The sequence below is a fragment of the Panthera uncia genome, chromosome A2 (genome assembly GCF_023721935.1).
Source record: "Panthera uncia isolate 11264 chromosome A2, Puncia_PCG_1.0, whole genome shotgun sequence".
In the NCBI taxonomy this organism is placed as follows: Eukaryota; Metazoa; Chordata; class Mammalia; order Carnivora; family Felidae; genus Panthera; species Panthera uncia.
The window spans coordinates 36793790-36812337 of NC_064816.1; the positions used below are offsets into that span (position 1 = coordinate 36793790).

General features: G+C 42.0%; 1 protein-coding gene across 14 annotated transcripts in view; it reads right to left on the reverse strand.

Moving 5' to 3' along the window:
* The window catches only part of FOXP1 (forkhead box P1), a 695473-nt gene that overhangs the window by 89097 nt on the left and 587828 nt on the right, over nt 1-18548 (reverse strand). For 13 of the 14 annotated variants that reach the window (XM_049642699.1, XM_049642700.1, XM_049642704.1 and 10 more), the window contains 3 exons: nt 7410-7547; nt 6285-6374; nt 471-624 (listed from right to left, as the gene is read on the reverse strand). In XM_049642699.1, the coding sequence (XP_049498656.1) occupies nt 471-624; nt 6285-6374; nt 7410-7547 (382 nt within the window). The remainder of the gene's footprint in view (nt 1-470; nt 625-6284; nt 6375-7409; nt 7548-18548) is intronic. The other variant, XM_049642708.1, reaches the window with a different exon arrangement.

Here is an 18548-nt window from a genome sequence, read left to right on the forward strand (position 1 = left end):
GATCGAAAAATAAACCTGGATTTATCCCTAGCAATTAAAAAGTGGCATTTAAGGAAGCACTGCTAAGCTTTCAAACAGAACAAGTTACAGGACATAAAATACACCTCAACGTGGCTAACAAAAGCCTTCAAGAAAATTCATTCGTGATTCCAAGCCGACAACGCTGGACCTGATTAAAATGCTACGTGAAGGTGGCACCGCTTTCTCGTACTCCAAGAAGGCGCCACAGTGGGATTCCTCTGCTACCGCTCAGCATCAGACCACCCCAGGTCTTCAAGCTGCCACCAACAAGCCCTTCATCCTGGTGACCTCGAGCAGCCTTTTCTCTGAAGTCAGCACACGCTTGCTGCAGGTGGACCGTCTCCCCACCGATGAGCTAGCCGGACTGTCCCAACGGATGGCCCCACCTCTGCCCCACGGTCTTCGAGGGGCCGCACCGCCAGGCTCACGGCCGGCTTACGGAGGCTTACCTTGCGCGAGGGGCTGCAGGGGAAGGGCGGGCTGCCCGGGCTGAATTGTGAGAAGGCCTTGGCGCTGCAGAGACAGGAGGTGCTGCTGCTGTAACTGCTGCATCTGTAGAAGCTGCTGCTGAAAAGCCAACTGCTGGGTAGCCACCTGCTGCTGCTGTAAGAGACCAGGAAGGAAAAGATGAGACGGCCGCTTCCCGGGGAAGTTTCCAAGTGTGGGTGTCTCGCAACACACTGCCACGGCCAAAGCCCGAGGCTTACTGGGGGCTAGCGGAGGACTCAGCGTCCAGGCTGGTGCAAAAAGGACAGCACCCGGGGCGCCTGGGTGGCTCGGTCAGTTAAACATCCGACTTCGGCTCAGGTCATGACCTCACGGCTCATGAGTTCGAGCCCCGCGTCGGGCTCTGTGCTGACAGCTCGGAGCCTGGAGCCTGTTTCGGATTCTGTGTCTCCTTCTCTCTCTCTGCCCCTCCCCAACTCATGCTCTGTTTCAAAAATAAATGATGATAAACATTAAAAAATTCAAAACAAAACAAAACAAAGGACAGCACCTATGACGTTTGAGGAGAATGGGGAGGGTGGGGGAGATGCTGGAGGCATTCCCTTTCTGCTGCCTGGGGCCCAGAAATATACTCTGTTGGTCCAGTCAGCTTTTCAAAACCTACAGTTAGTAAGTCCTGAGTTTTTAGAGTCGAGATGTGAACTTCCAGACTCTCCAATGTTCAATCACTCGCACTACAGAGAAGGAATGCACCATTCCAGTCTGCAGGGATTTGAACCCTGAACCTTGGGGGGGGTATGGAATAACAAGCTGGTTTCCTCTTGCCTGCACCGGCAGCTTTTAACTACTCTGTTTATCACTCCTGACATAAATAAATGAGAAAAACTCAGACCTTTGAAGAAGAAAAACTTCATCTAATATTGTTAATTAGCCATGACAAACGATGAAATAACATTGTAAATCTTTCATAGAAACAGCCACTAGATTTTAATTACACACATTCATAATTTAGCAAACAACATCGTACTCCACTGTGAGTGTTTAATATGAAGGACACTTTAAGCTTCAGATGCCTTCACTTGGCTTTAGTTTCAGAAACCCCCAGGTCAGCTCGCCTGTCCTGCTTCACCCACCCCGCTTTGTTCTTGAAAAGAAGGGGCTTTACGGTATGATAAATATCTTTTTGTTGATTGGACAATGACAGGAGGAAAACTTTTGTTGTGTAAAACATCAATACATCATTCCTGTGTTTAGCAGGCCTCGCTCCAGCCAAAAAATATTAATGTAGATTTCCTCAGTAATTATCTGAGTGATAGAAAGATAATACAGCGCAGTAGTACAATAAATAGAAGGAAATTATCTAATATCCTTAATCTACTAGGAATCAAATCGAGGTGGAGGTCTTAGCCACATTATGGCTAACAATTATGAAAGGAGCCTTAACCCTTCCCAAACTGTGGCCCAAGAAAAAGGTTCTTAGAGAAAAGAACAAGACCCGTTTTCCTTCCTAATTCTGAGTATCATTCAGAACATCAGGGAGACTTTCGCAACTAGGAGGGACTACACAACCCTTTCAGAGGTTCTAATAACTATACTTTACAAACAACTGCATTCATTTAACCTAACACATGACCTTGATCTGATACATCCATAAAATGCTATGTGCATCAAGACCTTCTGATGCAAAAGTTCAAAGGAAGAGAAAAATGGTGGTTTCCTTTCGGTCTCCATGCAGTTTATTTTGCAGTAAAAACCGTCATTCTCATATTAGCAACCAATTTCAGACTTACTACCATGCCACTGAGAAAGTTAATTGAGTTTCACTCCAAAAAACAAATTCTATACCACTAACAACAAAAATTTAAATACATTTAAATGAAAAGCCAGTGTTTTCATTTTATGAACAGCATGCATAAAATGATCCAATTGTTTTCACCCCTTCCCAAGTTATCACATTAATGTAAAACCCAATGATAGTTATATTCGTGTCAAAATGATTTTTTCACTTCTCCAACAGATATTAATTCATGACACTTAAAAAAAAAGGAGGAGGAGGAAGGAAGAGAAAAAAACAACATGGATACACAATAAAAGATCGAGGAACCAGCTCTTCTTGAAGTCAAAAATAATGGAGAGGGGGTGCTGGAGTTTGGGGAGAGTGTTTCCTGTCTTACTGTAAATGAAATGTTTAAAAATTTTGTATTTATATAAAATGACTGATGGCTTTTCTGTTGTCTCTGTGGCCATCCCTAGGAAAAGCTCATGAAAGCTGTCCACGTTTGAAAAGCCAGGATATAAAAGTATACAAGGCCCATTGTCCAAAGAAAGAATTTAAAAGCAACACTGGTTGCCAAACTGTGCTCCCCACCCAGTTACCAAACACAGGATACGAGCCAGTTTGTTTACTTCTCACAATTGAATGCACACAAAAAAGGTCTCCACGCAGTCCCCTGGACAGGTCAGTAGTCAGTGTTAAAATGCTAAAATGCCCTGATAAACCTTGCATTTCAGATCCCCTCCCTAGAGCTGCAGTCAAAGGTCTGTTTTCCTTTCTTCGGCTCCTCCCTGCTGCCTAACATAAACTGTCATAACTGCCCGGACAAACGGCCCTTTTAAAACAATCAACCGAGCCTACCTCACCCGCACAGGATGGGATTTTTTTTTTTTTTTTTTTTTTTTTTTTTGTAGCCTGACTTAAAATTAATTCTGCCTTCAATTTTCCATACCCGTTCTGTCAAATATTAACGGGCAGTCACTTAAGAAGCTGTATGGGGCTAGAGAAGGTCGTCTCCTAAGAAGGTCTTAGGTCTAACTCCATGGGGAGCCTAACTTTCTCGAGGAAACATCTCGAGGCAACTTTAGAAAAAAGTTGAGTAAAGATACATTGTTCTGGCTCAGGATCAAGTGTCTTACTGCAGAGGTCATCAAAAAGGGGAAAAGGGTGGCGGCGGCGGGGGCTGACGATTCAAAATTATGAGCCACTAATGACTGGGGATTCAGTAAATTAATATACTTGTTCCATCTGTCAACATCCAAGCTCAAACCTTGTTAAAATCATAACCACCAGTCCACATCCTGAAATTGCTACCATGTGACTCTATTTGTAGCACAAAAGGACCACCACCTGGATGGGCATTTCAGGAGACTGCCCCCTTACCTCGGGAAAATAAGGGTCTCTTCATCGTGGTTACAAAAGCTGTCGGCCAACTCCAGGGGCACCACGAACACACACAGGGGGATCCAAGGAGACCCGCCCGCCGGTCTGCCTACCCCTCGGGATGTGAAGACGACCCATGTCTCGTATCACGTTCGCCTTGGGAGCGGATGACAAAAATGGGACCACAGCAAAGCTCCTGTCCTACAGATGCTGAAAAGGCTACTACAAGGTCTCACCTCCTCCTCGTTCTGGTCCAGAGTTCTCCCTTCTCTCCCGGGCTCCCTTTCCAGACTCGGACACCACCATCCTAATTGTGTGCCGAGACGTCCCCCCTTGCTGACAGCAGCAATTTGGGCGAGTTAACTTTTATCCTTCCTTCTGCTGTGTAACTTTCGCCTTCACATTTCTTTATCTGCCCTCTGAGCTCATCTGAACTTTCATGTTCTCTCAGCGTGCAGACGTGCATTCCAAACTATGTCTAACAGACCAAATAAGAGGTTAATAAGAAGTGGCAACAGAAAGAAAAAACACAATCCCTGGTAACTGATAAGAATGACAGTGGCAGCCCTTTTTTGTTTGTCTTCAAATATAGAGTTAAAGATCTTTAAAAAACTAAATTTTGATGCCTTTGAAAAGAAAGAAGCACAAAATAACAACAGGGGGTTATTGCCTGCGAGCCACAGGGGAGAAACTCCATAATTCTTATTCTCCCTTTTGAAGGCTGTTAGAAATCGGATTCAAAAAAGCAACAGCAGAAGGGGAAACCTCTTGAGGCTGTAACCATTTCCTGTGATCATGCATAATGTGCTTCAAAAGTGGGTTTTTACCAATTCTGTTGATCAATTGCACCTCCTTCATATCCCTTCTTTTTTCTGCTGTGTTTACATCTGATGTGACTCAATGACAAGCACTGTCTGAGACTGTGAAACAGGCCTGTCATGTTGATTTATGGGCGCATCAAACCACAACTTGTCCAAACTGAAGCTCGCAGTTCATTAATTAGAGAGTTGTGACTTTGAAGTCAGCTTTCAGACTGTGGTTTTTAACATTTGGCTTAATTTATATGCTCTTGAATGTGGATCTCTAAGGAAAAAACTGAAATTCCCTTCTTGTCTTTGAACTTCTTTTGACCGCACAATAATCATTTCTTTGTCCAGAGTGATGCCTGCAATCCCAGAGTCATTAACGCGCATTGAACTGCCACTGATGAGTAAGCCCTACTGAATTAGAAAAACAGCCAGCAAAACAAAGCTGAGAGCCTTCTGCACAGTGATATCTCACAATTACATGCCTTCCCTCCCTGTGCCATTTCCATTTTAATTACTGTTAGTCCTTTAGATTTACATTTTAGACACTTTTTAATCTGTTCCCTTTTTTATTAGAGCAGCGCCCGGTAGCGTGCCACTGTACTTAGGCTGTGTCCGCGTTTTCATTGAAACACCTCCTCCCCTTCACCCCCAAACTGCCCCTACTCTGCGGGGGTTTACATCCAGGCTGCTGAACAGGACTCCAGGGTGAAAACTTGGCAGGGCGTGGATAAAGTACCCAACTGATGCTGAGGGAGGAGCCGGCCAAGGAAGAATGTGTGCGTCATTCCCAGGGTGGAAAATCAGTGCTGCCCGGCATTCACACTCACGTGAGGGGCAGGGATGTGGAGAGTCGCCGTGTAAGGCTCCCGCCAAGCTAACGGAAGGGGCTGCTTGCTTAGGGCCAGCAAAGAAGCTGTTAAATTGGACAGTGAGCTGTTTGTTTTCCAAACTCCCAACTGTGTCATCCCAAGGTGAAGAGGTGAAAAGAGTTCCAGTCCGTTATAAGAACGTGAGGAGGCCAAGTTACATCGGATAACTCTGGAATCCATAGGAAGATGTCACGGTAAGGCACACATGCACACTGAGGCTCCTCGCCTGGCCTTCACCGACATGGAACTGGGAAGGTTAGACACGGAAACCCTCCCTGGGAAGGCCTTACCGCTTACGGAGCTAACACTGTCACCTCACGGGGTGGTACGGCCCATGCAAGGACCGCGCGCTCTCACACAGTGCTGTGCACAGAGGAGCCACGGTGATGTGCTTTCATGACGCGCCAGTCATCCGAGCTCAGAGGACCCTTCCCTGTAACTCACACCGTCTCCTACCTGCCCGGAGCGATTGCCATATGCATGTCACTTGTGAGAAGAAGTTAAACGGACAGAGACAGGAATGCTGATTCCTGCTCTAACTTTACTGTTTGTCCAACCTCACAAGAGCTTACTCTTGCAAAGGAAAGGGCCATCCCCACACACCCAAGCTCCCTGAGCTGGGGAAAATGTCAGGTGTGTGTCCAGGTGAAACTGTGCTGAACGCGCTGCACTTGCCCCACAGGTCCAACTCGGCCCGCGGCTGCACCAGTCTGCCAAAGGAGCCTCGAAGGTTCTGCCCGCCATCCTGCTTCCCGGTGCTCCCCAGTGGGGCACCTGCCGCAGTGCCAGCATCAAGCCTGGGGCAGCAAGCAAGCGGAACCCAGAGAAATCTCAGAAAGAACAGGACACTAACTCTCGGCCTGAAAGCTGAGAACCGATAGCTCAGTTGTGCAATCATTTAAAAGATGAATGACAGTTTAATAGCCACTAGATCGTCCTCCAGGATCTGTGGTTTGAAAGTAAAATATGTATTGTCGGTACCTCTTTAGGCTGTTTTCCAGCATGTTGTTGTTGTAAAAGTTGAAGCTGCAACTGTTCCTGTTGTTTTTTATAAAACTCTTGAAGCTGCTGCTACAAAGGAAAGAGAGGGCGGTAAGTAACAGAGGGTAGCGCCAGCCCACTGTCCCTTTCGGTGCCATCCACAACTGTGATTTGAAAAATAGCATCCTTTTATCTGTAACGGCCTGACCTTTAGCTTGAAACGCGACAGTAAATTTCAGCGCACGCTGACTATTCCTGGCATCATTGTTTGAAAAGTAATCTCCAAAATGAACTGGTGAAAAACATACCTTTTTCTACACAACCTAATTAAAATAAAGCAAGGGATGACCTTTGGTTGTACAACAAAGCCAGAGTGCCCTTGCGGGGAGAGAGCCTGGCGGATCGCTACTGTGCAACGTGCGCATGCTCTCTGGATGAATGGGGCCGGCCGGTGTGGTGGGCTGGTCACGGTGTCTGTGCCAACAGCGTGAGCAGCTTCCTCTGCCTCCTGTCCCCACCACCTCAGCTCAGCAACTTGGGTCTCTCTACTTCTGAATCTCATCTCTTGGGTTCAGGTGTCCGTGAAGGCTGAGTATTAGGGCCCCGGGGCACAATGGCAGCTGGAAGCGCATGTCTGCCTCAGCACACATCACCGAAGTCAAGTGAACCCTGCCCCTTCAAAGGAACCAACTCTGCGACGCCTCGGTATGTCTGAGAGTAAAACTTGTGTGAGCTTCTGAGTTGACACGGGGACTTCGAGAGCTGTCACGGTTAAACGTGCTCCCCATTTCGCTTCGGCTCCCACCATTTACAAGCCCCTGGGCTTACCACACACAAGAGCATCAAGCCATCTAAGTCTTATAGAGTCCAATTACAGCCCTGATCTCAGTCCGGCGGGGACTCTCCGGGACCCGACCCCCCACCCCCCCACCCCGTCACTTCAGGCGGGGTCCCTCCCTTTCCGGGATGCAAACTAAAATCGATTATTCAGGGGTCCGACCTGCTCCCTGAGTCCTGCCCCAGCCACCCTGCTCTGCTTTTCCTTCACTGGGAAGAGGAACTGATCAGGGGCAGGGAGGGGCGGATGGAGTCACCGGCCCTGCGAGGAGGAGGATGGGCGGTTACCTGTTGGAGCATGAGGGCCTGCTGCTGCTGGAGGAGGACCTGGAGCTGCTGAGGGCTCAGCACCTGTTGCTGCAGGATCTGCTGCATTTGCTGGGGAGTGATAACTTGAGGTGTCATCATAGCCACTGACACGGGAACCTAGAACGTTAATGAAGGATAAATAGGAAGCCAGGAAATGGCGCGCACGCAGCACTCAGCCTTCCGGGGTCAAAGGCAGACTGTCACGAGCCTGCTTCAAGAACCGACTGGTTTCCCACGTGCAAGGTGTTTCTCTAGAGGGGACGGGGCAACCGATCCTATTTCATCGATTACGGACTTTATGTGAAATGAAGAAAAGCACAAGAAGACCTCGCAGCACTGACGGGTGTGCAGACCAGTCTTGCAAGTGGACAAGGAGTCAAGGCTTAACAGATGCTACCTGGGGTTCCGTGAGAACGATGTCAGTTTAGTAAGAGTCTCTGGTGACAATTCAGCTGCGGGAAGTTTCATACAGACTCGAATTTTGTTTCAGGGAAGAAGGCAAATGGGAATCAGTGCCTTCTCGGTGGGAGCTGATATGATCCACTGACTGTGTGGACAGTGATGTTAAGGACAGTCAATGAACGCTTCGTCTTGTGGGTAACTGAACCCTGGACACACCTTGCAAACTTCAACACAGACCTTTCCTATGATGCCTTTTACCCTTCCTTATTCACCCGGCATACAGATGTCTCCATTCTTTCATATTCCGTGTGATACCATTAAAAGCTGCTTTCCATGACATTTCTGTGACAAACAGCTACAGTGATGAACTTGATAGCATTTCATATTTGCAACTGTTAACACGTTTCTGCACGGGCATCTTTGCAAGGAACCTGCACACTGTATCTGAAAGGATGATGTCTTGTTCAGATAAAACACTGACATTAAAATGACAGGCTGTCTTGGCCAAGGTTACACAAATTGTATTCAAGCGGATACCTAATGACAATGCTATGAATTCTGCAAGCTTTCTAGAATGTAATTTAGCTATTCAAAATAATCACTGTACTTGTGTTTAATTTGCAGACTACATGAGAACCATTTTGTCAGTCCCCGTAATACAAGAAGACTATTTCATGAAAAATCGCCCCCCCCAAATAAAAAGGAAAGGGAAAAAAAAAAAACAATGAAAGAAAAGACAAAACCTGTATGTCTTCTAACAGTAATATTTAAGCATCTTACTTTTCTTTGGTTTCTAATCAAACATGTGACAGCAAGAAGCTAGGAGCAGTAAAGGATATACTTTGTTAAAAAGGATCTCCTGTCATCTCATGTATTACAATAAAAGGTAATAACATGTTTTGCACTTTGCCTGTGTGCCACTTAAAAAAAAAATCTGGCAGACAATAGCTGATCAGAAGATAAAAGAATTAAAAAAATCTTTCAGGGGAGCAGTAAGCAAAAGGGAGAAATGCAGTATTAATTTTATGTAACATAATGTCTTAATACGCAGTTTATCTTGACTTTTTCACATGATTTGTCCTGTCATTTGCATAGCGAGCTCTCATTCCTAATTTCACAGTCATTATGCACTGATGTCCCGATTTCTCAGCATCACTAATTTTGATGAACTAAAAATGGTTCCTGAAGGTCAGATTCATGTACAGTGAACATCCTCCACTGTTGTTGTGGGCATGTTTTGTGCGAGGGGATGTTTATGTGCAAGTTTTGCCTTGTTTGGAAAACATGAGCTAGAACCTTTGAAAAATTTCATTCACCTAACTCTGGAAGGTCATCAACAAATTCTTCCTATTGCGGTGGCCTTTTAAGTGTAGATGTAGATACACTGTAATTTAAAACAGATGGGTATGTCTGAATATTTTTATATGCAAAAAGGGACAGATGTATATGAATGGATAAATTATCCTTTTAAAAAGCTACTCTGCAGCACGAAATATCACCAATGATTAGAACAGTGAACTTGCCTTCAATCTAGGGCAAACACAAGAAGGCATTATTAAAACATCTAACCATCTACAAATTAATTCCAATTAGTCTACTTTGTCTTCACACACAAGAAACTTTTTGAATTTTTCAAAATGTATTGAGTGCCAATCACTATCTTGTGAGCTGCTAAAGCCAACATATCACAATAGAAGTTTACTTTTCCTTGAGAGTTGCATCATCACACAGGCAGGTTTGATTAAGCAAACAAAAGAACCATGTTTAAGGCTTCTTTTTTCCTCTGCGTTTCTTGGATGATGTACAATATAAATATTCTTGGGCCAAATTTCTGATGGTGATGAACAGGAAAACAGACAGGAATTGGGTGGTGTAAGATCGAAACTGGTGATGGACATGAAATTAACAGTGTTATAACAGAAGTCATCATAGGAATAATCTATCTCTTGGTCACAATTTTTAAAAGAACTACGGAAAGCCTATGTTTGAAAGGGGCACAAGAGAAGTTTTGGGGCTGATGGAAATGCCATCTATCTTGACTGGGGTGGTAGGCACACAAATGTACTCAACTGCCAAATTCTTCCAACTGTACTGAGTGCATTTTACTGTATGTAAATTATAGTTCAATAAAATCGATTTTAAAAGTTAAAAAAAAATAAAAAGGACTGACATATACAGACACAGGACTGACATAAACCCTTACATACAGCCAATAGTTAAACGTGCTTTTCCCAGGGTTATTTATTCAATGTTTGCAGTCATGTTACTGAACAGTAAAATGAACTTGAGTCTCCTCTTCTTTTTCCCTTTGGACATTTTGATGGAGGTGCTGATGAGTAATAAAATGCTAAAGCAGCAGGCACAGCCAAAGGAGAGAAAGAGGCAAGAAGCCTGAGTAATCCTCCTGCCTGGTGATCGGGTCTCTGAATAACCAGAAGTGGGCTATTATATCCTGATAGTCTTAACTTGGCTTTTACTATCTGAAACCACATTTTCACACCAGTTTGCTTGTGAGCCTTTCAAAGGTGGGTTTGAGCTTAATTTATTAGAAATGTGATAAAACTGAGATTTCCCCAGTTTCTGCTCCGACGTGTCTCGAAAATAGGTTATGGAAGGCTTTAACAAACATATCCAAATGGACCAGAAATCACTATGACATAGAAAAGAGTGGGGGGGGGGGGTGAAATCTGAGCATAGCTTAAGGTTTTAAATAGTTAAGAAATATAGCCAATGTATCCCATCTCTTAACTCCCAACGTCCAACTTTTTCATGTAGCTAGTCCCTACTAATACTAGGAATCAAAGGGCGTGCAGTACCAGCAAGAGGCTATTATAGCCCACACTTTATTGCCCATTACTACTGAGGTCATTAGCGGCAAGAGTGATTGTACCGGTCTTAACCTATTGATCACTGTAACTACTATCATTTAATCCTGTGTTGAATGTCTGGAAAGCAGCTAAAGGCACACAAGAGAGAGTGCTTTAGCATTGAGAAATATGGCCAAAGCTTAGAAATTACACTTTGATTCATAAAATCTAGCCAGTGGTTTAAATCAATAGTATTTAAAACAGTCATGTGAGTTTTTAACTACAGTGTTCTACTATTTATGGGCCCCTCTATGAGAGTATTCAGTCAAAACCAAACTTTTTTTTCCCCCAGATTCTATGCCATTTACCATACTCTCCTTGAGATAAAAACAATAAATTCTGATGTTTTTTTGTGCTACGGGGCTCATGCCTTAACTGGGAGTTTAAACTAATTCTTGATTTCTTTCTCAAATGACAATTTAAAAATAGTGCAAAAAAAAAATTATATCCCTGATGCTGTAACTACCTTAACTGTTTGAGAATATAGAAATGAGTATGTTTTATGAGTTAACAATGAATCATAGAAGGCAATTTATGAAGAACTAGAATGATTCTGTCTAGCTGCCTTCAGGGATCAGAAATTCAAATTAAACTTCTGGCAGACATTTAAAGAATGCTAGCATACAAAACTGAATTTAAAACACACACACACACACACACACACACACACAGTTAACACTCTTTTGTTGAGTTTCAAGAGGAAATCGTGAATTAAACACACACACACACACACACACACACACACACACACACACACACACAGCACGATAGATACACTGTTGACTGATACCATTTGGGTGTGGCCGGTCCCAGGTGCACATGAACCTGCGGGAATGGCAGAAATTCAGCTGTGCCTGGCCCTCGGAACGCTGCTAGTATGGACCTGCTACTACCTTAATACCAGTCACTGGGAAGACGTCCTAGCATCAGCAAGTGCTGGTGAAAGCCCGGACACGGCTGTGTCAGTTCTGCCTGATACAGTTTTCTTTTACTTCACATTGACTTTCCATCATCTGAACGGGGCAGAGGACTATGAAAATAATATGCCTTGTTAGTTTCTTTTACTCCCACTGGGGAAAGGCAGGTGATGGGGAGGGGGAAAATATCTAAAAAGCAAACAAACAAATAAAAACGCCCATAGAAACAATACTCGTTTCTAATCTAGGAGACAATTGGAGGAATTGGGTGGGAGGAGAGATGACACGATATAAATACTGGAAATAACATGCTATCATTTTTTTCTTTCTCTTTACCCTCACGTTAACGACAAGTAAATACTGTCCGGGGTAAATACACATCAATTTTGTAATCAGCATCTTCTCATAATTGCTATGTGTACAAATAATGAAAATGAGAAGCCAAAAAAATTTAAGTACTGTTTTATTTCCATTAATCTGGATTAATAATTTAGAAACTAATTTTAATCTCTGCTATTTACCACATGTATGTCCCAGAAAACTTGAGTCCCTTCCAGACTTCAGGCTGTGTACGGATGAGAACTGACCAGGTTAGGCAGTGCTACCTGGTTCATTAATTAACAACAGCAAAACAAATTAAATTAGAAGGCGCCAGAACACCAACACCAAACCAAACAAAGAAAGTAGCTCCATTAAAAAAATAAAACAAAAAAACCCCCAAACTATGCCAAATTTCATATGACCACATAGATGCCAGCCTGTGTAAAAGAAAATAAATACTGCACCGTTACCCCTCTGAGAAAGATCACTTTTCATAATTAATAAGCCAAAGGATACAACTGATATATTGGCAAACAGAAAAGTTAGGAAGCTTCTATCTATTCCCCATGGTATTTAGAAAGAAAGAAAGGAAGAGGAAAAAAAAAAAAAAACATACACACAGATACCATGCAAGGTAGCTGTATCATGGAGGAAAGAAAATACATTTCTGACATAATATTTCAGTCTTCAAAAAATAAAAAAAAAGGCCTGCTATTCATGTGGAAAGTATAATTCTGTTTCATTATGGAATTCTGCTTTTTTGTAGAACTCTTTTAGACTTAGCTATTTTGCCACAATACTGTACAAAGCATTAAGGCAGGTAATGGTTATTATATTAATGCAAAATCATCTAAGTAGTCAGTCATTAGCATAACTGTTCTCTCAGTAACAATACAACCACCTATTAAAATTTTAGAAAAAAAAAAGACCTCTTTAAAATGCAATTAGCATTTCATTTTTTATCATTTTGTTTATTACATTCTATCAAGAGAGGCTATCTTTCTTTCAGGAAGAATTGTATGGCCAAGACTTGTCTGCCAATCAGGAGTTATTTCAGGTTATCATCCCTAATAAGCAATCTCTGGCAAAGCTTCTCAGGTCTCTTTTGTCTTTAAATCTTAAAAAGTGGCAGAAATTCATATTTGTTTACAGCAGAGGCATTTGTGGAAACTCAACTACTCTCCTGTAACATTTCCCATGGATACAAGGTTACTCCACTAAGTGCCAGAGTAATTGTTTTGGCTCTAATAAATATCAGATTCATTTGCATAAAAATGTAAAGTTTACATAAATTAAATCACTTCTCCCATTAGCGACTGTTAAATACAGGAAACAATGGAAGCTACATATGAAAATAATCATCCAATAAGCACTGATCTTGTCAACTTAACAACTATTATTACTATTATTTAAATCAAGAGAAAATGCCTCTTCTTTCCTTCCTCAACCTTTCTCCTGTAGGAGCGATGTAGTAGTGTACGGGAATCAAACCTGCTATGACATTTTATATTAACAACAACAAAAATCATCTTTAAGGGCTGCAGACAGGAGGGGGGGGGGCACACCATCCCAAGCAGGAACCCCAGGAAAGAGTCCATCCACAGTTCTTTAGCTCCTGAAGAGAAATGGTAGGGGCCTGGGCTTAATAACTTCTCTTACATTGAAGCATTATTCAAAAATAGTGAGAACAGACAGTAACTGTACCAGTGCTATTTGAGATACATACATGATTAGAATAAAAGAATACAGTTTGTACAAACAGTTGCGGACTGATGGATACTGTGCAAGGAAGAAAAGTAAAATGTTTACCTTTTGTCCATAAAACAATTTTCTAAGACCAAGAATTAAATTTGCAAATCCGTATGCCCCACCCCCTGCATTATGAGATGGAGAGGGGAGGACTATCACTGGATTTAAACAGGCAGGTAGGCCAAAATTACATCATTCCAAAGTTTTAAGGCCTTACCGGCTGTGCAATCACCCTTTTTCAGAGTTACAACTTAAGTTTCTCCAATTGTGCACTTTCTCACGCCTGCTTCCGACACCTGCACCTTATACATTGCAGTTAAGCTAAGGGGTGCAAATTAGATTCTAATGAGAAAACATCAGTTGCTTCTTTGACAATCTCACCATTCACTGATTTATTTCTAATGAAGACAAAACCCAACCAAAAGCTCCCCACGTGTTAAAGGTCAAAATATGTTCAAAAATGCCTAGTAAAATCAAGGCAAATGGGAAACCCGTGAGGACCCACCTCATGAAGTGGTATGACAATTAGAGTAATTGTGCAAAAAACCATCTTCGGGAAAAAGTAAAAGGAATTAAGCTGCCACAGCTGTAACAGGTTAGATGAAAAAAATCAAAATTTAATGTATTCTCCCCTGTGTCATCTTGTTTTGTCAAGACATCAAATAGAATTGGGAAGTACAAAATAACAAGCCCTTGAGAAATCACAGCAGCCGACCTTTTTGATGTTGTTGATTTACCTTGTTCTCAGTTATTTGAACAATGATGTTTTAGATTTAAGGGCAAGATAAAGCTTAAAAATTAAAACATGATACCAAGGTATCCTTAAAAAGTGCACCCTAACATTTAGCCCATACAGTCACTGATGAGGTGCTTTTAACCAGATTTGAAAGTGAGGTACAGTACATGTGTTCAATATTCATTTTTCTCATTCCAAATTAATTTCTCTTCAAACAAACTGCCAGGTTGGAAGAGGGACTCAGAGAAGATTATTCCTACGATCCTAAAGTGGAGGCCCAGTTTAGCTCCCTCCAGACAATTCAAGTCCCCACTATGTGCAGAGGATCTTAGAGGTACCTGAATTTTTTTTTTAAATGAAAGAAAATAAAGCTAAATGCAGAATGCCATGTATGGGGGGGGGGGAAAGTATTTGCACACTACGGAATGACTAAAACGAATGTCCAGAAATATCACGCTGCTTGCAAGAAAAGAAACCTTTCACCAAACAAAAACACATTTAGTTTAGGGAGCTATGACCACCTCCAAATCTAGCCTGGGAGGTACACATGAAGCTGCACTCCTTCTTTGCCCCCAAAGATTTACAGCTCATCAGCAACATAATTCCAGCTTTATATGAAACATTATGTACAAAGGTGTATAAATTCAATATATCACAAGATAGCTTTCTCTAATTCTCATATGCAGACAGCTTCTTCTACTAGAAATACAGACGAACCAAAAATTGCAGGAGTTCAAAACAGCTGACTAAAAGGCTCTAAAGGTAAATAAGGCAGTATGTACAAGCTCTAGCAGAATCTGTAAAACCTGGACTATTTAAGAGCTACTTAATGATTATTCCTTGCCACCGAATTCATATGTTAACATGTAACACACACAGATGCAATTTACGTATTTCTTTATTCCAACCTTCTCTGGTCAACTGTGCTGCCTTATTCTTTGCTTATAAATCAAAGAACTACCAGAAGTGGATTCTAACTGGCTGTGATATTTGGCCAGTTACTCAGAGCCTAGTGTTAAGTTTCTCTTTACTAATGTTCATCTACAGCTAAACCACATAATAAAATAAATCCCTCCAACCTCCTTTTTCGCCAATTCCAATTTTACTCAAATTTTAGTTCAAGCTGAGAAGCTGGTCACAATATTGTCTCCTGATTATCTCAGAAACATAGTAACTCAAACACACTCCTGCCACAATTAACCAAGATAAATCTGGAATTTCATTGCTTTTAATTAATCTGGATTTTAATTTCATTGTATCTTGTAATTGTGTGGAGGCTGGCTGAAAAGTTGCAGAACTGGTCAGTGTCATGAAAGAGTTTATCTTTCAAGTGACAGCTCCTGACAGCGTGTAAATACAAGGCAGCAATGGTGAGCGTTTTGTTTTTAAGGTACATTTAACTGCAAACAACAACAAAAAAAATTCAAACCAACCATTCCTATCATAAGCTTTCTGATGATTTATGGTTTACCAACTGAGTGAGGTTACGCAACACTGCATGCCTTTAGATGCATTATTTCAGCTAGTTGAGATTTAATTAAGATCACAGACTCTAAAATCCCTGTCAAATGAAAATTCTGAGAAGACAATACACTATATACCCTCATGCAGAATGTTTCCATTCCATCCTCTGGAAAAATATGAGTTAATCCGCGTTTCTATGGCTGCAGACAAAAGTTCACTAATTTTGTTTTCTTTTGACACTTAGGTTGTTTTCTATTATATGTCATGAGATCATTCCCTTCCAGGGAGGGAAGGGAAAAAAAATCGGGAATGAAACATGTTGCAGAAAATGCACTTGACATTATTATCTGACATTATCATAGCTTACCTATGATGTCATCACACGTTCATATAATCAGCCCATGATTAGAAAAGTTTCATTTAATGAAATGTGTTTATTTAAAAACAACACAAAAGGCAAGCCTACATTTCTTGAATTACTCAAATTAAATAAGTGACATGTTAGGCTTACTTCTTTAACTGACCAGCTTTTATCAGATGAGCTGCACATATGAGTAGGACAGAAAGTTCTTAGAGTAAACAAGAGAATATAAATCCCCTTGCTTTCATTCTGTAAGTCGTCCTTGTGGTTAAAAAAAAAAAAAAAAAAATACACCTCTGGGAGATCTCTTCTTTTGGACTGATACTGACCCGTTTTTTAAAAGAAAAAAATTATGATCATATGGCCCTTTATCTGCACCAATGTATTTTTATTTGCATCATCTTAATATTTAGTTGCTTATCTCATGCCTTAGAAATGACAGGTGCTTTGCAGTCTCGCTCTTGACAGGCCACTACACAAATAACTGTCTTGCCTGAAAGGGCTAATGCAGTACTAATGAACAATAAATCAACTTTGATTATCAAGTGTCAGCCCAATCCGTTTTCAGTTCAACTCTATCACATCCTAGAGTAAGTCAGCCACTGTCTCTGGGTAGGCAGTCTGTATTTTGGTTTCATTTTTACACACTTTTCACTGAAATGTGTCAGGCAGCTACAAAGAATCACATAAAATACAAGTAGACATTTTTTTTTCAATTGATGCGAAGGGGATTCAGAATGTGCTTCTGTCTTCATTTGGTTTACTTAGTGATGAGTCTTAACACTCAAGAAAGCTTTGTATTCTTTTCAACAACAATAACACCAACACATCAAATCCTAAACTAGAATCTCAATGTGATCATGTTTGAGGTCTTTGACAATGACATGCTAGCTTGAACACTTCACCACATAACCACCTCTCATTGCACATATACATTCCCCTTAGAAATCTATTACAAACAAACGAACAAAAAAAGCAGTACCGGGCCACTTCTAAAATAAAAAAACCTTCAATTAAACTAAAAAAAAAAAAAAAAAAAAAAATTAGCTTCTTTAACACTGCGTTCCTAATGATAAAATAAATGTAAGTTATTTTTTTTTTCTTAAGCAAGATTAGTCATTGATAGTATGATTCACATTTCCTGTTATCAGGCTTAATTTTTCCCCCAAATGTGTCACTTTCAGAATGTTGGAATCTATGGAAATTAGATGATTTGCATTTTTAAATTGGCTTGATTAGAACATTTGGTCTGTGCGGACAAGAATATAAAATTATTATATTTTCCTTGTAACTAGTAGGCCTTGAAGGAGTTAATCCCAAAGAGGAAGAGTCTATATGTACTTTGCTCTAAAACTTTACCACCCACTTCCTAAAGGTCCTGTCCTTCCCATCACGACTCTGGGGTGGGGGGGGCGGGGGGAAAGAAGTCTCCTTTCCACTGACCCTCTTTCAGGCAGTTTTGACAGTTGAGTTAGTTACACTCAGAGCAGGGGAAGACTGGAGTACCCCGTGGCAATTCCTCAGTCGGCTGCACGCCCTCACCCAAACCCTGCTCCCTACTTAATTAACCGGCTAAGTAGATCAACAGACGCTGGAGACTCCCCAACCTGCCGGAGTGTCCCTTGGTTTGCCCGCCTGTTTTGGTGTGGGGCTTTATTTCACCCCCTCCCCCCCCCCTCCGCCGTGTGTGAACTCCTTGAATTTAAACAGCTAAGCTGAAAATAGCCTAGACAGATATAGAAACAAACTATCAGAAGCAAAGAAACATCCACACGGGTTACACTGCGATGGAAGGCTCCTTGTATATTTCACACGCTCTGAAAGTGACATAAATCACACCCCAGATACGTCCCCGAATGGAGTGATGGCGAGGGCTTTACCAAAGTGGCTGCGTGAAGGCCAGACCAGCAGAAAATGAATCGCGAACGAAAAAGAGAGCGAGAGCGCGAGAGCAACACACAGGCAGGACTTCCTCCAACTCTCAACTACACCCCACCCATGAACATTTAAAAAAAAAAAAAAAAAAAGAGCGAGAGAGAAAGGGGGGAAAACCTCTGTCTCCAGGACTCACAGGCCTGCAGCTCCCTTCATCCCACCTCTTCCCTCCCTCCCTCTCCTCCACTTCCAGAGCGCAACTCCCACCCAAGTTGGTAAACAGCGATTGTTGTTATTATTTTTTAAAAAGACTCAACTTGGAAACCCTCTGGCGCTCCAGCCTTCCTCGGTGAGGCCCCAGGAAGCTGGCACCGCGGAGCCCGGGGAAGGAGAGCAGAACGGCAAAGATCAATCATAGGGACCAAC